Below are 16578 nucleotides of genomic sequence, written 5' to 3'. Positions count from 1 at the left end.
CATCGTCTATAGTCTACCCTTATATTTAATAATCTGGTCTCAAACTAATTGACAAATTGACACTTATTTTTAATGACAATGTAAAACAAGGTTGAAATTATTTCGAACGAGCTTTTCCCGCATATTCATGAGCGAAGTTTTTCAGTTCATGTGTCATCAACTGCTCACCCGGCTAGACTGAGCGCATTATCAAACAATGTGGGTGATGCAAATAAAAATGTATTGATATAAAAACAAATTTGCTCCCAAGAAAACAAAATCTTACAACAAATCTAAACAAAACAAGAAGTGATCACGAGGCATTGATGAGACCATGATACACACAAAATCAGACATTCTATACAGGGTTTTTTTTACCGACAAATCACTTATATTATCTCATAAGAAAGTCAAATCACAGATGTTTACAGCATGCTTACTTATATTCCATAAGTATCACTAAGCTAATTAGGGCTAACTACCCCCACCCAAACAAAAAGAAGTTAGAAACGAAAACCGTTAAAGGAGCAAACACAACATCAACAAACAACATACATCATTCTTTTCCTTATGTTGGTATTTCACCACTGTCTAATGATAATAATACTACTAATAATAATACTACTACTACTACTACTACTACTACTACTACTACTAATAATAATAATAATAATAATAATAATAATAATAATAATAATAATAATAATAATAATAATAATAATAATAATAATAATAATAATAATAATAATAATAATAATAATAATAATAATAATAATAATAATAATAATAATAATAATAATAATAATAATAATAATAATAATAATAATAATAATAATAATAATAATAATAATAATAATAATAATAATAATAATAAAAAATAAGAACAATAATACAAAATATTTGTAAAGCGCCTAATGCCAAAAGCCTCTAATCGCATAAAGAGATCAACAAAACACACAATGAGAGAAAGATAAAAATAACACAGACTTAAAACATTGTAAAGAAGTAGCCTGGAGAATACACACAGGAAGACCATTCCAAAGAAACAGTGTGGCAAATGAAAAAGAGCTGTGGCCATAAACAATGATACCATCAACTAATGTGTTCGGGTTCGTTCTTGTGTCAACTGAAGCTTTAAAGGAACGCGTTGCCTTGGATCTGTCGAGTTGGTCTTTGAAAATCGTTCTGTAACCGTTTGTTGTAAAAGGTATGTGGTTAGAAAGATATTGTAAAAGTAGAATAAATAAAAAATAAAATGAATAATAAACATTTATATAGCGCCAAATCCATTAAAAATGCTCCCAGGCGCTTTACAACAACAAAAATTTTAACCACAAAAACAAAAAAATTAAAAGGTCCAAAATTAAAATCCATAAAGTATGATCATAAAACAATAAAGATACATGTACAAGTAAAAAGATGAACATATAATCAATCAAACACATTGAGTAAAAGCCACCGAAATTGTTTGATCCAGTATAAAACACAATGATGTACACAAATATGACTCGAAATTGCACGGTTTTCTTTTTACCCTGTCGACTAACACAGTCGGCCATTTATGGGAGTAAAAATTTTGACTCCCATAAATGGCCGACCGTGATAGTTCGCGACGTAAAAGGAAAACCGTGCAATTTCGAGTGATACTTATGTGGATCATTATATTCTACTTTTAAAACATCTTTCTAACCATATGCATTTTATAACAAACGGTTTCAAACGCTTTTAATAGACCAACTCGTCCGATCCAAGGCAACGTTTCCTTTAACTTCCTCTATGATTCGTAAAAGGCTGAAGCTCAATAGCCTTTAGCTATTCGCCTCTTTAACCTTACACTCTTATACCTCTCAAAGGAACCGCTTTTTGGCATTCAAGTATAAATCCAATTTTTATGTGAATTTATACTAACACTACTGATTAGGGGTGTGTTCATACTTTTTTTTTTTTTTTTTTTTTTTTTTTTGGCTATACACATTTTTTTTATTTTTTATTGTGCTACGGTGGGACCGAGATTTGAACCGCGAACCCTTTGAGTGCAAGGCGAGGGAATTGCCGTTAGGCCATCAGGCTACAGCCTAGACCCAATGCGTTAAAATGTGCTATATATATTCAACAAATTACTCGTACACTATTGATGAAATCTTACTATACAAATAAAAGCAAACCTTCACTGATCCACATGAATTTTTACTGAGTCCAGAAGAGAGACAAAAACAGGTATTTTGATGACTAAATGTAGACAGATTGCGCAATATATGCAGTCATATTAATGTTTTAAACCGGAAGGTAATGCCATTCATCACGTGAGTAAAATGTTCGAGGCGTTGACATGTACATGGACCCATAGACTGCTGTGTATGTAGAGGTTTATCGTGAATTCATCAGTTTGTGGGATTTCCCCAAACACGCAATGTGGTTCAACACTCTCCTGGGCGGACAGACAGAGGGCGCTATCGGAGTTCAGAGCGAAACAACCAAGCATGAACACTGTGTTCAAGGCAGCGTTCGGATGATTATTTTCTTGTGGTAAAGTGGGTCTTTAACTTAAGATAATCTCTTATTATTTCGTAACTCGTTTTAAAGTCACGTTGAACTTGACATTTGCTTACATGGAGTAAAATGTTACCAGTTTCAAGAGTGCGCTCGGTCTTGTATCAAGAATCAAAACAATATCAAAGTTAAAGAAACCAAAAATTCCCCCGTACTGGTGGGGTACTAACCAACAAAATATTTGCGATAAGATTTTTTTTGGGTAATGCTTGCAAGAGAACGTGGCATGGAAAAGTCCTTAGTAAATTGACATATTATGACCAGCCAGTGCATTTTATTTACAAAATATTCCATTGTATTGTAATTTTTATTTCTCAGTTTAATTGATGTTTTTACTGTTGTATTTTATTCTTATTATTATTTATAGGCCTAAATTACTACTTCATGCAAAACGCTGCTGTAGGCTTTGAATAAAGGGTTTTTATCACGTATGCCCTCCCTTCCACTGTACTGTGTATATTGGTTCAGCAGACCTACTTAATTTGTTTTGTTGTAAACATGCTGTCAATAAACCTGGTCGTCGTACAAATTTGGGCTTGCTTGACAAATTAATTGATTTTTTAAAATATAGACGTCCTTGTCCCAAATTTAAAAACTGTTAATGCTAATTTTAACAAATATTATTCGTAAAAATATGAAAACTCAAATTGGATATTAAACAAATTTCTAAAGTTATTTTTATTTTCACGATTTTTTTATGAATACAATTTAAAATGAAGATTGGTTTCCTTAGAAAGGTAGTCTTTGTTCGAGTCTTTTTTGATACGTCTGATACTTGCACAGTCATAACAATATTGATCGTCCATCCTATATTTAGACCCCTGGCAAATCAATGACCTTGACTAACTGAAACCAACAGAGGATGACTGAATTTGCATCATAATAGTAGACTGAAATCGTTGATGTATTACCGATATGCGTAGGCGATGTTGAATACTTTATTGACTATAACATGATGAAACCCCAACCATTGAATCAACGATACTCCTGCCGTAGACACACACAACCTCTACAAATGGCATAGCACCTGATGTACATGCACATCATCAGCAAATCCGCCACCATGTCGTTATGGGGATGGCATGTTCTGATCATACTCGCAGCTTGTGGCCAGTTCTTCATTGCATGTTCACCGTATAGTTACAATGTCTTCTTTACCGAGCTACAATTGGAGTTTGAACAAACTGCTCTCATTATCAGTAAGTATTGAGAAGTGTCAGTGTCGAGAAAACCATTCAAATAGTTTGAATAGTTTATTTAATTTATATAAACACTAACGATTTCACTTGAGGCCAGTCGCATTTCTAGCTGGAATTTGTCAACACACTGTGGTCCGGCATTGAAATTTAAGAATTCAATTCTTATTATTAAAAATTCGAAAAAGCCTTCCAGTGCTAGAAACAATTCAGTCTCAGATAGTGCTGGTTTTATTTAAACGCGCTGAGATTGAAGGGTATTAGGGTTGGGGGGGGGGGGGGGGGGCTGGGTTACAATCACTCGTAGCAACCGCGTCCTAATTTTGCACAAATGCAAATATTTTACAATTGATGGGTTTTATAGAAAAATTACCAATTGTATTGTTTCAAGAGTTGTTGTTATTAATAATTTAAAAAGAAGATTTAAGTTTATAAAAACAATGTCTTCGTTTGACGTTTTCCCCCATATTTGGTATTTATTGTTACATGCAAAACAGATGTGTTGCGTTTTTAAACCAACTATATTTCTTCCAGGTTGGGTAGGCGCCTTGGGCTCAGGTCTAGTGTGTTTAGCAAGTCCACTGACTGCAATAATCGGAAGTAAGATCGGCAGTTATCGATTGCTGCTTCTTGGTATCGTCCTCCACTCAGCAGGGTACTTGGCTCTTTCATTCTCACCCACCATAGCGTATTGCTTTGTGACGTTCAGTATTACTGGGTTTGGTTCCTGCTGTCTGATTTCTGCGTGTGGAAACTTCATGCTGGAATGGTTCTCGGGACGGCAGAACGTCTGTGCAGTAACTTCAGCCAGCACTACTGGATCTTCTATAGGTAAACCCCCCCCCCCCAGAAAAAAAGAAAGAAAAATACAAGAGAAAAAAACAAACAAAAACAAAACAGCAACAGCAACAGCAACAGCAACAGCAACAGCAACAACAACAACAACAACAGCTCAGTTGTATTGATTACAAATGTAAAAGAAAATTGTGAACGAAGAATGTAGTTCAGCCTTTGTGCTGCGAGGACATTGAAACGTGTACGCTTGGTACGGTGACCGCATACAAAATAAGGGGTTTTGGTACGGTCTGCTGCCCTCTCACGTAACTCACAACTATAGATAAGCTACTCTTATTAGAATGGGTCCCTGTCTCGAGCCTCGAAATGTGACGTCTGATGTTCAGGCTATAGGCCTAAGTTACAACATATTGACAGTTATACTTTGATTATATCCTTTCAGGTGTATTGATCCAAGGACCTGTTCTCACTATACTAAGTGCTGTACATGGCTGGAGAAATTGTTGCAGAATCTTAAGTGGTTTTGGCTTAGTTTTCGGTTTCTTTGTCGGATTGCCGTTTTTATCCTCCCCGAAGCATAAACAACTCAAACAATCTACGGATAAGAAAACTCCATCTGATGATCAAGAAAGAAGCTCCAAAGAAGAAAAGGTTGCGATGGCAGACAGAGACCTCGAAGAGGATGGAGATTGTAAGACATTCAAAGATGATGAAAATGACGTTGCGGAACTTAAGGAGATAGGAATTAGTACTGCGAACAACGGGAACGTGTTGTTGAATGTGGAAGTCTGGCTGTGGGTCACATCCATCACACTCTCCCAATTTGGATGGAGCTTTATGATTATAAACTATGTACGTATAAGACATTCAACAACATAATGGCCTCAAGCTTTGATAAGATGTTTCGTTTACATTCTTCTTAATTTTATAATACCACTGGTACCTGTGATACAACTAATTCACGCTGGCATCAAACCAGTTCAAAAACTTAGTATCTCAATTTGTTGTCAAATCAATACACTTGAAAATGTATTTATTGTAGGCTACTTAGGTGAACATGACAAAAAAAATATTAAGACACTCACCTTGTCCCCAAAACAAAAATGAAATCTGGAAAGTATACGTCTTTGGTCACGGGTATTGAGTGTATTGAGATATACGTGTATTCTATACTATTATTACCCTACGTCACAATTGGAACAACGTTCATGGCCTGTGGAACGTTCTAAATATACGAGAAAGTGTTACACTTACACGTTTGGCATTTTGATTAACAAACCAAAGTCCATACTATACCAAACCCCTAAAAGTGTCCCTACCGTCCCAATTTATGAGACGCTATCTAAAGTAGACAGTTTCAAGTAATATCTCTTTACTGTTTTATTTACCACCAGTCAAGTTTCGTGGATACCATGGGTCTTGATACTGATAAGAAATCAGTGGCTCTCCTTATCATGGGTGCAGCAGAAGTTGGTGGGAAGGTCCTCTACGCGGTGTTTGGAGATCACCTGCCGTTTTTTAAATTGTACGCCATTGCGCTATCTTCAGCCATAGCTGCCGTTGTTTCTGCATTCTTAACGATATCTTCTTCGTTTGGACATTTGCTTGCCTTGTCACTGGGTAAGTGTGTATGTAATATAAATTATACAATGATAATAATATGGAACTTGTGGAACGATTGGTTGCAGTAAAAAAATCCAATATTTTTGTGTGTGAAGTGTGCCTGCTCAGAGCTACATAAACAATGGATATTTACCTGCTAAGTCTGTTGCCACCTAGTGTTCTCCCATTCATTATTTTTTAATATTGTTCAGATTTTTTTCACTGAATAGACTAAAAGGCAAGAATGGTATGTAAACAAAAATATATAACAATTATAAAACATTACAAGCAAATAAATAAAAGCAATTGACTTTCCTTTAATATTGCACTCCTATATTTTTTTCTGTACCAGTTTGGGGAATGTTACGTGGAGTAAACTATGGATCCTGCTTTTCAGCAGCTGATGAGGTATTTCACTCTCTCGGGAGCCATTCAGTAACGTCTGTTGTACTCTTTGGGTATGGCTTGGGTGTAATTTTAGGTGCTTCGGTTACAGGTAAGGGTTTTTCATTGTGATGGACAAATTAATATTAAAAATAATAATAATAATTCAGTTCGTACATAACGCATGATAACAAAAGTCTGAATAATTTGTATAGCCTAACCGAATGTCTTTATGAAATGTGTCGGGCGGCCATTCAGGAAAAAAAGAATTCTCTTTTTTTTTCAAAAAGGAAGGACGTCTTATACTAAATCTTTATTGGTTCGTTTCGACAGGTGCTCTTTACGACCTTACGGGTAACTATTCTCTCAGTTTGGTAGTCTTGGTCGCCATTTTCTTCATGTCAGCTTTGAGTATGGTGACCATACCAGTGAAGAGAAGACTGCAGATCAAATGCTTCACTGCCGTCAAACCAAATGACTATAGGTACCAGACTGCTAATTTCGGCGAGCAAACTGAAGTCGAAGCAGTTGCCGTGTAGGTAGGGGTCACGTTTTGCGTATTCGTACATCTGGATACTGTACACGGATTTACGCTCGTTCTCTGAAGATTTACGTATGATTTTTCGCTAACGAGAGGAAAGAAGGCAAAACGTTTCCGCAGACCATGTTCAGAAAACGTTAAAGGACAGACGCAACAGTCTAAATTGAAAAACGAAAAAATGTAAAAACTCGAAACAGTATTTTTGTACCCGAAGAAATGACACGATTGATTCCGAAGTTCAGAGATATAATGAAAAATAAACACTGAATTTAGAAATTGGCAGCAGTTTGTATATACAAAGACCTAAAGGTAAGGGCTTTCATCTTAACACCACCAGGGCTTTCATTAAACATTATACAGGGATCCGATAACCTTTGCCTTTTATTTTGACATAATTGTCAAGACATATTAACCGCCTACGCATTCCTCAAACAAACCTGCTTAGAAAGATACGCATACATGTTTTATGCTCAAACTAAATTCTGAGATTTTCTTGCAATTATTAAGTTGCCTTTAAGTATAAAAATACTAAGGTGTTATCTGGGTTGTAAATTTTATTATTTATATATAGCAATTCAACCCTTATAATAGTTTATTTAAATTTATTATTATGACTTTACAATTAATAATTTTATTTTATGAAATTTTATCTATGAAAAACCCGTCTAACAGGTTACCTATATTGAGCTTATTGTCTCTACCTGTTTTGTAGATGGTAGATGGACAGTGGGAGATGATTATAAAAATGAAGAAGCGTTGACTTATATAAAGAAGCATTACAATCATTAATTGTTAAAAAACATAATATGATCATAGTCCAATGAATTTATTTCTTCCCTTTGTAAATTGTTTACTTATTGTCATATTGTTCTCAAATTTTATGTAGCAATATTATCACTGGCTTAAGTGAAACTTTCTAGTCTTCAAACTATTTAAATTCTTGCTTTTTCTTATTATATATATGAATTATATTAAGCACCGTTGATTAAGTGAATCAACGGTTATTTAAGTGAAATAAGTGAATTATTATACATGGTTTCATAAAGACGGATTGGTGGAAATTTGAATTCACGTTGCATATCTGTATATACAATAGAAATAGAATATTAATCACGAGGGAGGGCATTGTGCAAACAAGACCGAAGATGGTACAATCTTAACTACCGGTGTCTTACAAGTAGGCTCAAACAAACCAGAGCAAATACACAGAAAAAAAACATTATGAAGTAATTAATGAAACCTGCATGAAAAGTCTTTTAGAGCGTTTCACTAAAACAAAACATGCACTAAGTTTGTTAGTCTTGCCAATTGGTAGAAGTTATTACATACAATTTATAAATATGTTTTAATCCGCGTATACCATACAAACATCACAATTCGCTTTGTACACTAGGTCAGTAGTAATCCAAAATTTCTAATATAAACAACATAATCTCTTTAGCCAAACCTTTAACCAGTATGTTGTTTTTGATTTGTTCAGATGAATTCTGTTCATAATATTCATATAATAGGTCAACTAAGACACTTGTCTCTCTTCATAAAACGTTCCTCTCGTCTAACTTTTCAACCGGTCGGGAAAAAATACATCCCTTCCCCCTAAAAAACACCAAAAGAAAACCCAAAAAACACTCCAACAATTAAAAATGAAATTTTGAATTGTTGAGAATGGAAAGGAATGCAGGTGGTTATTTTAATAGGAACATACACATTTTTTTCCTACAGACAGGGCTGACTTGCTCTTGGTGACACCCCCCCCCCCCTTTTTTGTCTGCGGATGATTAGGTATGGCGCATTTGCCAATTGTGCTTGTTACTAGACCTTGGACAATCCATAAATTGAGCAGAAATGTAAAAAGCTGTGAGACTTCTAATTTAAAACTATTTTTTGAATATTTAGCTTTTTGGACTGTATGCTAATTGCTAAGGGAGTTAGTGTCTTGCCTTCTACACTCGTCATCTATGGTTCATATAACAAAACATAATACCGCATACCTGGGCCCAATTCCATAGAGCTGCTAAACACACAAAAAAAATGCTTACAGCCATTATACACTTTCGGTAAACAGTATTGTCCAAGTCCCACACTTCGTGTATCACAACTTATATATAAAATAACAATCCTGTGGAAATTTAGGCTCAATCGGACATCGGAGTCGGGAGAAAATAACGGGAAAACCCACTCCTGTTTTCGCGCGTTTCGCCGTGTCATGACATGTGTTTGTAACAAATCCGTAATTCTCGTTAACGAGAATTTATATTGTTTTACCGTTTTCTCAAAAAGTAAAGCATTTCATGGACTAATATTTCAAGAGAAGTCTTTCACCATTACCTTCTGTAAACCCTGTAAATTATTTGTAAATCTGTGAACTTTTTTTTGTCTGTACCGAAAGGGTCCAATGGCTTTAACATGCAATTTCTTCCTGATAAAAACAGGATTACCAACCAAATTTCCACCTGATTTTCAGGATAAGCAAACAACAGCTTTATACCAGTTACAAGCAATATATATGCAACATATGGAAATTTGGTTGGTAATCTTGTTTTTATCAAGGAAGAAATTTCATGCTAAGCAAATTTTTGTGCTAAGCAGGTCTATGAAATTTGGCCCTTATCATCTGTATGTTAGCTAAAACATTCCCATGTAACGACACAAGACGAATTCTGAAGAGAAAAACCATCGCCCCTTAATTAAGTTTTTAACAGCGTTTACGACCGTGTTAGCCAGTCAACAAATACTGGGTGATGTGTAGTGCTAATGGTCAGTTTACTTGGTGTTGTTAGGGAGAGCTATTCCACTGTCGGGTCTCTCAGCTAGACAATGTAGCACGCCCACACCGACCAAAGCGCACCAGGTGAGGAAAGAGACCCATCCAGCTCGCTGCAAAAACACATAGGTAAATAGATTAACAAAGATGAAGAACATTTCAGTATGTCGAAGTTATTCAGATTGTTTAATACTTTATTTCTTTCGTTTGTTGTGTATCATCACAAACCACTGTCATCTTGATAAAATGGCGGTAGATATATAAACCATATCAAGTCACAACGTATAGTGACTTTAAAAAAGGTATGTCGTTTAGGAGTATTTAAAAGTGTGTCTGTCAACAAACTATCCCACCGGATGCCCTCCATAAATAATATAAATTAATAGGGCACATGTAATTGAAACTAGATGTAACTGATAAAGATCTTACCTCTGCTTTTGAATAATCTTCATAGAATCCAGAGCCGTCATAAATGTGCCAATCCACCTGTTGAAATAACTCACAGCTAAAAAAGAAAAACAAAAAAGTTAAGACTATGTTTATGCAATAATTGACGCATTGTTTAGTGTATGTTTTAGTTCATTTTTAACATGATATCTTTAGTTGGCCAAGCTTTTGTTACTCCACCTTATTTCAGATAAAGTCCTCAAACTCATGATCCTGATGTATAAAAAATACACAACCCCCCCTTGTCACAGACAAGCTTAAATTGAGATCTCAGCAAATACATTTTTCGTTCATCTACCCCTTTTGCAGAAAGATCATTCTCCGTATTAAGGTCCCAAAAGTGGAACAAGCTTCCCGTATAAAGCAGAAATTTCAGCTCAACTTCCTATTGTAAGACACTCCAGCTTACCTGTTCCAGCAGGATAACTAACTATTCATATATGCCTCAGCGCCGGTTTGCAAACTTTTGTTTTTGGTGCTTTTTAAATAAGACCGTTTACGAAACTCAAATGTATCCATTAGTTCGTTCAAACTCACTCATAATTTGCGGTCCTAACTTGCAGTGACCTAAATCCTTCACAGACGTTGTTAAGACCATGTGACAAGATAGCTGCTTCTGCCAAGATGAGTACAGACATGATGCTATACACTGGAACAAGAATTATCCTTATTATTTTTCTGCGGATGAATACATACACCATGGTAAGTCGTAAAGTTTTACAAACGATATATACACAAATTTATTTGTTCACAAGTCGGAAAATTGCACGGTATTATGCTAGGGTCGGTATTCACGATTATGGATTCATGTTGCTTTGGCAAATTAAACACTTCAATCAAATGCCACCCCGATGTTTATTATTATTTTTTTATACTAAAAATTGGCGTGGGAGTATTCGTCCTGTGTGACCCTTCCAAGCCACCATATCTTCGAGTTCGTTTAATCCAAACTCGTTTACATTTGTCGTCGTCGTGGTTGTCATTTTAAATAAAATGCACACTCAAACAGCTGTCGTCGTCCTTGTCATTGTCGAGTGACATTAAGGTTCTTACAAATCAAGTCGTGCACAGCACAGTACGAATATTCTGTACATTGCATTGATGAACGCAATACATGCAGCTAATCCCTGCACCCCTACAATAAAGATGCATCTTGGTGGATCGTTTGCATTCAACTCAAAGACGGTATGTGATGTCCAGATGACATTCCCGCCTAGCACACAGTCACCAGCAAATGCTTCCTATTCAATGAACGAAAAGAAGATAAAAACCATAGAAATTAGACCATTTTTATGGACGTGCATACGTCATTTTGTTACGCGTGTATGGCGAAGTATTTTAATGATGTCATTGTATGGCAAATATTTTTGCCATACAATGACATCATCATCGACCAATGAACACTCTAGAAACGGTCTATGTGCGCTGACATCTTGCCATTTTGCCATACGCGCGTCTCACGCGAGGATCATTTTGCCATACATGCGCATCGCGCGGTATCAATACGCTGCGTCCACAGACGACACAGAGGGGGACCGCAAGCTCAGCGTTCTCCGGGTTCTATTTCGGTGGATAAAACTCATAATAAAACCATGGATTCGCAATCCGACACAGGAGTCGCAATCCGGTGAAAATCATTCGCAATCTCTTTTAACGTAACGGTTTCGCAATCACTCGGGGCCGATTTCACAAAGAGCTAAGATTGATCTTAGCTACAAATCAATCATAGTTGCGAAGTATTAAGAGTCATGTCAAAATACAAATCACTATGGTAATACTGTCAGTATGTCTTGCGATGAATTTATTTGCTTTGTGAAAACGACCCAGACTTAAAGGAACACGTTGCCTTGGATCGGTCGAGTTGGTCTTTGAAAAGCGTTTGTGACCGTTTTTTATAAAATGCATATGGGTAGAAAGATGTTGTAAAAGTAGAATACAATAATCCACACAAACATGCCTCGAAATTGCGGGGTTTTCCTTTTACCTCGTCGACTAACACGTCGGCCATTTATGGGGGTCAAAATTTTGACTCCCATAAATGGCCGACCATGTTAGTTCGCACAGTAGAAGGAAAACCACGCAATTTCGAGGCAAACTTGTGTGGATCATTGTATTCTACTTTTATAACATCTTTCCAACCATATGCATTTTATAAAAAACGGTTACAAACGCTTTTGTTTTGACCAACTCGTCCGATCTAAGGCAACGTGTTCCTTTAAACACATTCTCAATCCGATATGTCTACTTCAATCTGTTTCTTAAGGTAATACCAAAACAAGTGCAATCTTACTCTAAAGTGCTGGTAAATATCGTTTGCATTTCCAGTATCTCAAGAAATTGTTTCCAAAGTATCCGATTTCCGTTAAATATTGTTTAAACACCCATACAACATTGAACTTGAATATGCCAAACGCGTAATGTCTAATCATATAAAAGTGTTTTGCCTTTTGTGCTGAAATATCTAGTTATTTATATAATTGATAAGAATGTTTTCCTATTTGGTAATCAAATGATTGACTTATCTGGAGTGATTTGCACTGTTAGCCAGCAGCTCGGAGAAAAGATAAGGAATAATTGATGTGGTGTTTAAAACGTTCAATAACTATATAATAAGGCCCGCAAGGGACACCATCTGTCAAGAAACTGAATTTCGTAACTCATCCCTAAATGTGACTCATTTGGTTAGACGTTCAGCACTGACCGGGTCACAGTGAACACAAACTCACAAGGTCAAAACAATAACATGTTCTTAAGACTATAACTTTTCTTGTAACTGTAACATATTAATCGGTCTAAGCAGGTTTTAATAGTCGGCTTTTTGTATTACTGTTTATAGAGAAATTTATGAAATAGAAATTTAACTGAAGTGTACCCAGAGCTGTTTTAGTCGAGGATTATTCATCCTCATCCGTTGGTTTTCAAAATAGCATTCGATATTCAAAGGTCATACAGTTCTGTAGTATCGGCCTACTGACATTATGAGCTTTAAGTTCATAATGCGCATCCCGCCCAAACAACATTTTTAAGTTACCATGATTTGATGTTCTTTATGGGTCATTCAATAATATTGGAAACAAAGTCCGATTTGTTGTTGTTGCATGGTATCATTTTTTAATTTTAAGCGACCAAGTGTCTATTAGTACTGCGTATTCGTTTAATAAACAGTGATAAATCGTGTCCATAGCACAGTTGCCGAACAAAAGTCACCCTTACCACAAAAACAAACATTACAAGAATTAGAAACAAACAAAAATAAGAATGAATAAAACAGTGTGAAAACATGTATGAGATTCCAAACAACTTACCGTTTGTCTACCCGCAAGTGAAGCCACTACGAGACCCGAAGTCAGTGCGGTTGCACACAATCCTATCTCCACTATAGACAACACATAATATAACGCCGGCATCTTGGAAAAAGTTCTCCGGGTTTTCTCTTCAAGTACTCTTAATCTTCCAGCTACAGGAGGGTCTAACTTCAACCAAGGTTTTAAGTTTTTAGTCGTAGTCTGATAGTTAAGTCTTTGATGGGCGGGATTAGAATAGTTGTATGTGAATCATATGAGAATTCTCTGAGTAATCCAACCCGTTCGCCTCTAGAGAAACACCAACTAAGTCTTTTCTTTGGAATCGTGTCCACTGAAGGAGTCGATACGCCACTAGTTTGATGTTATATCGCGGTATCGACTCGCACTACTGTGCACTGGTTCGCCTGACCGTACAGTTTGCATTGACATTATCGGTTATTCGGAATCGTTCAATGCAATCACAAGTATTCCGACTAGCAGAATAATGATCATGTTCCCATCAATTGAAATAACTGACTCACATCCCGGCAGTGGTTGCCTGTGCGCCCCTCACCAATCCAGGGACAAACTTGCTCAATTTCCTGAGAAGGGGGTCTTATCCACATGACCCGAAAGCACTAAGGGATCGACTTGAATTATTTAATCGGTGTAAATTGGTCTTAAATGCCAATATCCTGATTGGTTTACATTGGTCTGTTGTGGCGGAAGACTGTTAAGATGGATTCGTTTTGAAGGAGGGGCATACGTTTGGCAATCTCTTACTTGGCAATAAAAACATTTGGTTGGAACTTTTCCAACAAAAAATTCTTAAAAGAAGCAAATAGCATTTTTGAAAGTATACAGCATGCTGAGAAACTTGTTTTGCTCGAGGATATTTCCCATAGAAACTCAACAATACTTGACCAAGACCACGCACACAAATCTTGTGTTAATACTTGCAAGCTTTTCGTGCTGTGTTTGTCCAAAAACTTTATTGTTTTGATTGAACATTTGTTACGGTCTCAGACCCAACTATCCCCGTTTCCCTTGACCACACCCATTTTCTGTCCATTATGTAATGGTCATAAACACCTGTCACGGTGTGGCGCACCTGATACAACATGCCCCCTCTCTTACCGTGAAGGACCAACCGTACCGAATCAGCCATCCTCAATCATCCCTAAAGCCAAGAATGTGTCTACATAGTGACCATTGATCTCCATTATACTGACTGGATAGGACATTGCGCTATACTGCGTGCATAAACACGCGGCCCAACAATGGCGGCGCAATTCCTTCAAACGGGTAAATTAATGTGCACTTGGTCGGGTTTGAGTCTGTCAGTTGAAGTTGTAAATTGAGAATATAAATGGGGGAAAAACATGACGACCGATAGTTTGAAGTATGAAAAAGTTTCTGACTGAAATGCAATAAAGCAAACTAACTTTATATTTGTTTCTATCAAATGCCCTATTAGTATTATGATAATGATATTTAAATTTCTAAACAAACACTCGGCCGAGAAACTGTACTGGGATTCAGGTACATGTTTTTTTTAAATTCTTTCAGTTCATTGAGAAAATGGCAATAAACCATTTAAAGACAAAACAAGAGTCGCTCCTACAATAAACAATTCGAGTAGGCACTAGAGTGAGAACTACATACTCGCTAAAATCGAGGGAAAAGAACAAGAAAGATGAAAACAAAATACAATGTGATAATTGAGAGTTGACTCCATTAACAATTTTAGTATTTTTATTGTTAAGCTTCTATTCATCATGTTAATTAAAAAACAATCCCAACAGCAAAACTTCCATAACCGTTTTACTGTTCCGCCAGAAATAAATATTTTTATTTTGGTCACAAATAACGAAGTCGGCTATTTCCGAGATGACTGATCCTCTCAACGATATTGTACATAATTCGCATATACTTGTCGCTTTCCCGAACCTTTTAATTATTGATGCTTTGACAAACATCTGTTGAAATCCGGGCTTCCCGTCCTCGTCGATTCCAGACAACCATCTGTAATGGACCAAAAATAGTATTGCTCGGTAAAAATAACAAATACTTGGCCTAAAATAATTATTTTTATGAAAGATAGTTTAAATTCCCGGCTTATATTTGTAACGTTAGATATAATATTAATAATATGAATCGCTAAAAAAATGCAAAGGCCTACCTACTTATGGAAAGACAATCCCTTTGCCGACTCAGTTTTCCCTCCTCCAGTGATTGACAGCCGCGCACGACTTCACCATCAGCATTTTTAGTTTGTTTGATCCGATTCCAATTGTATTAATCCCCAAATGACAATTAAAAGGACGAAAACTTCTCTCTGCTTGCAGCAACTCCGTTTAAAAGTGTACAACGCATTTCGTATGACGAACGGTCTTCACCCGTTTGAAAAAATACGCGCGCGGCCTGCGTTTGGACGCGATGTTCTATCCAGTCAGTATAGTATAATGGAGATCAATGATAGTGACGCACACGCGCGCAGAAACAACGCAAATGCTCGGGTTTGTTTTGCGCGCAAAAGACAAATTTTGAACTAAATAACAATCGAAGGTTAATTTTGTTTTCGAGAAAGTTGGATCACGTGTTGTTGATAATTGTGCAAGAAAAGCTAAACTATAGGAGATGGAAACGAAAATAATGCAGCCAGGGAAATACTGAACTGCCTTGGCACCATCGGGGAGGAGAATAATAAGGTAAATACTGATGTAGGCCCTAATGCATAAGCTTAATGGTTGGGTGAAGTAGGGCCATGGTAATCTTTTGCTGGTCATTCTTGTGTGGTGGTTCTAGTTTGGTTTATCATTTGGTTTATCATTCAAGCACACACTATGATGTTTGTGTCACATTATGTCCTCTCTTCATCAAGAAGTGCAGACTTATACTTTGGCATTAAATGACACTTTTTGGCCATTGGACAGGACGTATTATGAAGATTGAAGGTTTCCCAAACATTATGACAGAGTACTTCGTGTCTTCTTGATTTTGTAGAAAGTGTGTAACTGGAAGTCATTGATTTCA

General features: G+C 36.4%; 2 protein-coding genes across 2 annotated transcripts; one reads left to right on the top strand and one right to left on the bottom strand.

Annotated features, from left to right (window-relative positions):
• Nucleotides 1–3426: 3426 nt before the first annotated feature.
• Nucleotides 3427–7049, top strand: LOC139952729 (monocarboxylate transporter 13-like). Its single transcript, XM_071951929.1, has 6 exons — nt 3427–3728; nt 4260–4556; nt 4963–5372; nt 5915–6140; nt 6475–6618; nt 6840–7049. Exons 1-6 carry the CDS (start codon nt 3560–3562, stop codon nt 7043–7045), a joined length of 1452 nt encoding a protein of 483 aa, XP_071808030.1. The 5' UTR covers nt 3427–3559; the 3' UTR covers nt 7046–7049.
• A 25-nt stretch (nt 7050–7074) lies between these two features.
• LOC139952731 (uncharacterized) lies at nt 7075–13894 on the bottom strand. The gene is made up of 5 exons (XM_071951931.1): nt 13564–13894; nt 11312–11499; nt 10796–10936; nt 10241–10316; nt 7075–9924 (listed from the first exon to the last, which is right to left on the bottom strand). The coding sequence occupies exons 1-5, from the start codon at nt 13663–13665 to the stop codon at nt 9811–9813; spliced, it is 621 nt and encodes a 206-aa protein (XP_071808032.1). The 5' UTR covers nt 13666–13894; the 3' UTR covers nt 7075–9810.
• Nucleotides 13895–16578: the final 2684 nt, after the last annotated feature.

The sequence above is a fragment of the Asterias amurensis genome, chromosome 20 (assembly GCF_032118995.1).
Source record: "Asterias amurensis chromosome 20, ASM3211899v1".
Lineage (NCBI taxonomy): Eukaryota > Metazoa > Echinodermata > Asteroidea > Forcipulatida > Asteriidae > Asterias > Asterias amurensis.
This window is presented reverse-complemented; position numbering and strand designations above follow the sequence as displayed.